The 4,567-nt window shown below is 40.4% G+C and overlaps 1 protein-coding gene across 1 annotated transcript; it reads left to right on the forward strand.

Moving 5' to 3' along the window:
• Window positions 1-1,624: 1,624 nt before the first annotated feature.
• Window positions 1,625-2,876, forward strand: LOC108705160 (zinc finger protein 2). Its single transcript, XM_018241967.2, has one exon. The coding sequence runs from the start codon at window positions 1,627-1,629 to the stop codon at window positions 2,539-2,541; it is 915 nt and encodes a 304-aa protein (XP_018097456.1). The 5' UTR covers window positions 1,625-1,626; the 3' UTR covers window positions 2,542-2,876.
• Window positions 2,877-4,567: the final 1,691 nt, after the last annotated feature.

Here is a 4,567-nt window from a genome sequence, read left to right on the forward strand (position 1 = left end):
TTTATACAGCTATTGCGAGAATCCTAGTACAGGTATGGGATCTGTTATCCAGAATGCTTGGAACCTGAGGTTTTCTGGATAATGGATCTTTCCACCTTCCAAACACTTTTCAGATTGTTTGCCAAAAATAAAAACTTTTTTCAATTACTTTCCATTTTTTTATTTTTTACAATTTTCCCCAAAATCTAAGTTTAAAGTTGAATGTTCCTGTCTCTGGTGTTTGAGTCTGGCAGCTCAGTAATTCAGGTGCAGACTCTAAACTGTTACAATTTTGCAACATTTAGTTGATCCATTTCTCAGCATCATCTCTGGAGTATTAGCAACTATTGTATCAATTCCAACAGCTGCCTGTAACGAAACTCAGAGATTCTGCTCAGTAGGGACAAATATAAGAAATATATCAACTAAATGTATCAATTTTGAACAGTTTACAGGAGCTGCTTCAGAAGGTGAGAAATGACACGTTACACTTCAATATTAGGGATGGGTGAATTTTTTCGTCTTGTTTTGCCAAAAAAATTACACCCATAGACTTGTATGGTGTTGTGAGTCAAAATTAATAGACGCACGTCAAAACAATTTCGCCGCCCATAGACTGTAATGGGCGTCTGCGACATTTCGCCGGAGGCAAATTTTTGGCGAATCGAAACGGGTCAAATTCGCCCATCCCTATTCAATATTAAAAAAAAGTCACACATAGAAGAAGCCTTTATGTCCTGTAAACTATCTGATACCAACTGAACTGAAAAAAGTGTTGGAAGGTGAACAACCCCATTAATTGTCATTCCTGCTGAAAATTGCACTTATTTCTTAACAGATTTGTATTATATTAAATATTTACAGGCATATTATAACTCCGCCCACACAGGACTTCCATCTTAGACTGTGGGCCCACTTTCCAAACTGTTATTTATCCTCTCCTCACTCATCCTCTTTAATCTCCTAGTCTATATATTTACTTAGTCTATTCTTCCATTATTAAGCATTTTTTCCAATTAAGAAATAAGGAATGACCATGAAATTGGCCACATAGTTAGAAGCAAAAGGGCCCACTGACACCTGGGCTCACCGGGAGTTCTCCTGCACACTCACACTTAGGAAAATTTGCACACAGGAAATATATACCCTATTGTTATATACATATTCATAATATTATTCTGTATTTGAGGAGGAAACCTAACCCACACACAAACATAGAAGCCCATTGGATGAGGCCTTAATCAATGCACCAATATGATCCTCATCCGATGGGATTTTCAAGACACTCCGATTGGCATCTGCAGATTTTTGACCAGATATCGGACAGGCAGACACATTGGGGTGCCCCTATACACAGCTCAGCAGCTTATTGGCTCATCTTGTGAGGAGCAACTGCTCTTCTTAAATTCCTCTTAGATGCACAGACAGAAAAAGCAGTTTGCACTTTTTTTATGGGGTGGGTTTGTCATTCGTGCCCATGTGTCACCATTTTACAAGTGGATTAAGGTTGTATCCAAACAAATATCTAGAATGTGTACTGCTGAGTCAATTGGTTCATTCAAAAACTTCTTCTTTGACATTTCCTTGTCAGAGTGTCTAAGAACCAAGTAGCTCCATACAGTGAAAGGCCTTGAGTAGAGCTGGACAATGAATGAAGATACACATCTTTATCATAGAGGAGTGGAAAGCAAATCTTGTGGCCACAGAAAACAGAGGAACCCTTGGAGAATATGTCCTATTGCTTTTACTGTAGAAGCAACAACCATACCTGAGTATGATCTGCGAGAGTGCGTGCCTAGGAATTATGTAAATGATGATCCAATCGAAACCTCTAAACGCTCAGCTTGCACTCTACGGCTCAGAACCCCAACTTCCAGAAAACAATATTTCTGTCATGACTGCGGGAAGTCCTTTTCTGATAGTTTTAGGTTGACAATTCACCAGAGAAGCCACACAGGAGAGAGGCCCTACGTGTGCACCGACTGCGGGAAAAGTTTCACCCAGAGTTCCAATCTTATAACTCACAAGAGGACCCACACAGGGCAAAGACCATATATGTGTACTGACTGTGGCAAGAGTTTTATCCAAAGGACCCATCTTGTTTTGCACCAAAGAAGCCACACGGGAGAAAGACCTTACAGTTGCTCAGAATGTGGAAAAGCCTTTGCCCATAGCTCACGTCTGGTGATACACAAAAGGATTCACACCGGAGAGAAACCTTATGTCTGTGGAGAATGTGGGAAAGGCTTCAAGAGTAAGACTCAGCTGGTAAGCCACCAGGTTCTCCACACTGAGGACATGCTGTATATTTGCGCAGATTGTGGGAAGAGTTTCAGTAATCACCTGACCTTTGCCAGGCACCAAAAGAACCATAAGGTGAAAAGACCACATGGCTGCCAAGAGTGCGGTAAAAGCTTCACTCACATTTCACTGCTGGTCATGCACCAGAGAACCCACACCGGGGAGAGGCCTTATGTGTGCACAGAGTGTGGCAGCACCTACACCCGTAACTCACATCTTGTGGCACACCAGAGAACACACACAGTGATCCATCAAGTCTAATAATTCACAGGAGAAACCACACTCGAGATTGACTTGCTTTCTCACATTTTCTAGCACTGAAAAAGAACTGACCATTCATTCATTTAATAATTCATTCATTATTTCTAGTTAAACTCCGCCTGTATTTTCTACAGCTGAATGCCATTGGATGATGCCAATTGCTTTATTTCAACCAAAGCTTTATAGTTGTATCCAGTGGCGTAACTATAGAGGAAGCTGACCCCGCAGTCGCAGGGGGCCCGGAGAACAGGGGGGCCCCAGGGTCTTCTTGAAAGGAGAATATTTTTTCAAGAATAGCCCCATTCGGGAACCCAGTCTCAGGACACGTATCACAAAAAAGTGAGTGCCCAGGCTAGAAATGTGCATGTGTGTCACTCAATGTCTTGTACGTGCGGGTATTTATGCAAATGCAGGTTTCTCATCGTGGCTGGGAAAGGAAGCAGAATCACAGATTCTCCTACTGTAATTGGTGGTGTTACTTTAACTAGAGGTGATGGACTCTGTATAAACAACCCCCTCTATTGCCCCTTTTGTTGTTATATGGTTTTGGCAAAAGTCCATTGTGGGGGAGGTTTACCTGTGCACTTATAATCTGATAACTATCTGATAACTACCGTCTTCTCCTCCCAGCACTATTGCTCCCAAAACCAGGAAGTTTCTATTTGCTCTGTTTGTCCTGTTTAGAGCAAAGTGTTTTGTTTTTAATAGAGCTATTCATTAAACATTTGCAATTGCTTTAAAGTTATTTGTAGATGTAATTATTATTAATATTAACATGTAGTGATAAAGGATAGGGATTAGGGTTGCCAACTTTTCTGGAAAAAAAATACCAGCCTTCCTATATATTTATCTTTTTTCCCTATTAATTACATTGGGATCAGCCATCATTTTTACCCGCCAGGCAAGTAAAATACCGGCCAGGTGGCAACCCTAGTAGGGGTTCACTCAATCCATTATTTTGGATTTGGCCGAATCCCGAATACTTTGTGAATGATTCGTCGGAATACTGAACTGAACCGGAATCCTAATTTGCATATACAAATTAGTGCCAGGAAGGGAATATTATTTTACTTTCCTGTTTCCTACCTTCCCTTTCCGCCCCTAATTTGCATATGCAAATTAGGATTCAGATTCGGTTCGGCTAAACACAAGGATTTGGCCAAATCCGAATCTTGCTGAAAAAGGCCAAATCCTAGATTCGGTGCATCCCTAATAAAGTGCCAGCATATTGATATGGCACTATAATGCTATTGAAAGTCCCTTTCTATTCTCTTGGTCTGAGTAAAACAATGTAACAGGAATCAGAATTCTTAGGGCTGGGCCAATCCGAATTCATCTAGGTTTTATTCAGTTGGCTTGCAACATTACTTCAGGAGTCAGAACCAGCAGTGCAGAGAATAGATACAACCAGACAGATACTGATTTCAGTAGTGATTACATTTACAAATAACCTAAAGGAGACATATAGGATTATTGAAAAAAAACAACATAATTTTGTAGGCAATTATAAGTAATATATGGTGTTGCTTTTACATGGTGCTAAAAATTAAAATTATCTTTAAAAATAGCCCCTTTATTGGAGCTCCCTATAGATGTTCTCTGGTCCCTGTTTTTTTTTCATTTATCCTATATGTCTCCTTTAAAATTACAACTTCTTCAGAAATGTAATGATTCCTTTCTTACAGGTTTGTAATTTTTCTCTCGCCCTTTAGCTGAATATCAATGTTGCACATTGGATCAATATTAATAATGGCAGCTTGCTTGGAGACTGGAGAACTGCATCTCCATATCATTTCCTTTGGGGGTATTATGTTCCTTTCTGTACATCATGTTTAATCTGCTGCTGCTTCCATCATGGTATAGTCTTGGGGATTGGGGAATCCCTTCAGATGCTATTGATCTAGCAATCCCATCATCCCACTGATAGCTATAACTGGCAATGGATGCTGGGGGTTGAAACAAAACATCTGTTACAGCCTACAACTGCTAGAATCGGGGGAAGGGGGCTATGGGCATTAATTCCAGC

This window comes from Xenopus laevis, chromosome 3S (genome assembly GCF_017654675.1).
Source record: "Xenopus laevis strain J_2021 chromosome 3S, Xenopus_laevis_v10.1, whole genome shotgun sequence".
Lineage (NCBI taxonomy): Eukaryota > Metazoa > Chordata > Amphibia > Anura > Pipidae > Xenopus > Xenopus laevis.

Excerpts from the sequence above, each read along its gene's own strand:
- LOC108705160 (XM_018241967.2), top strand. The coding sequence starts at position 1,627 with ATGAATGAAGATACACATCTTTATCATAGAGGAGTGGAAAGCAAATCT.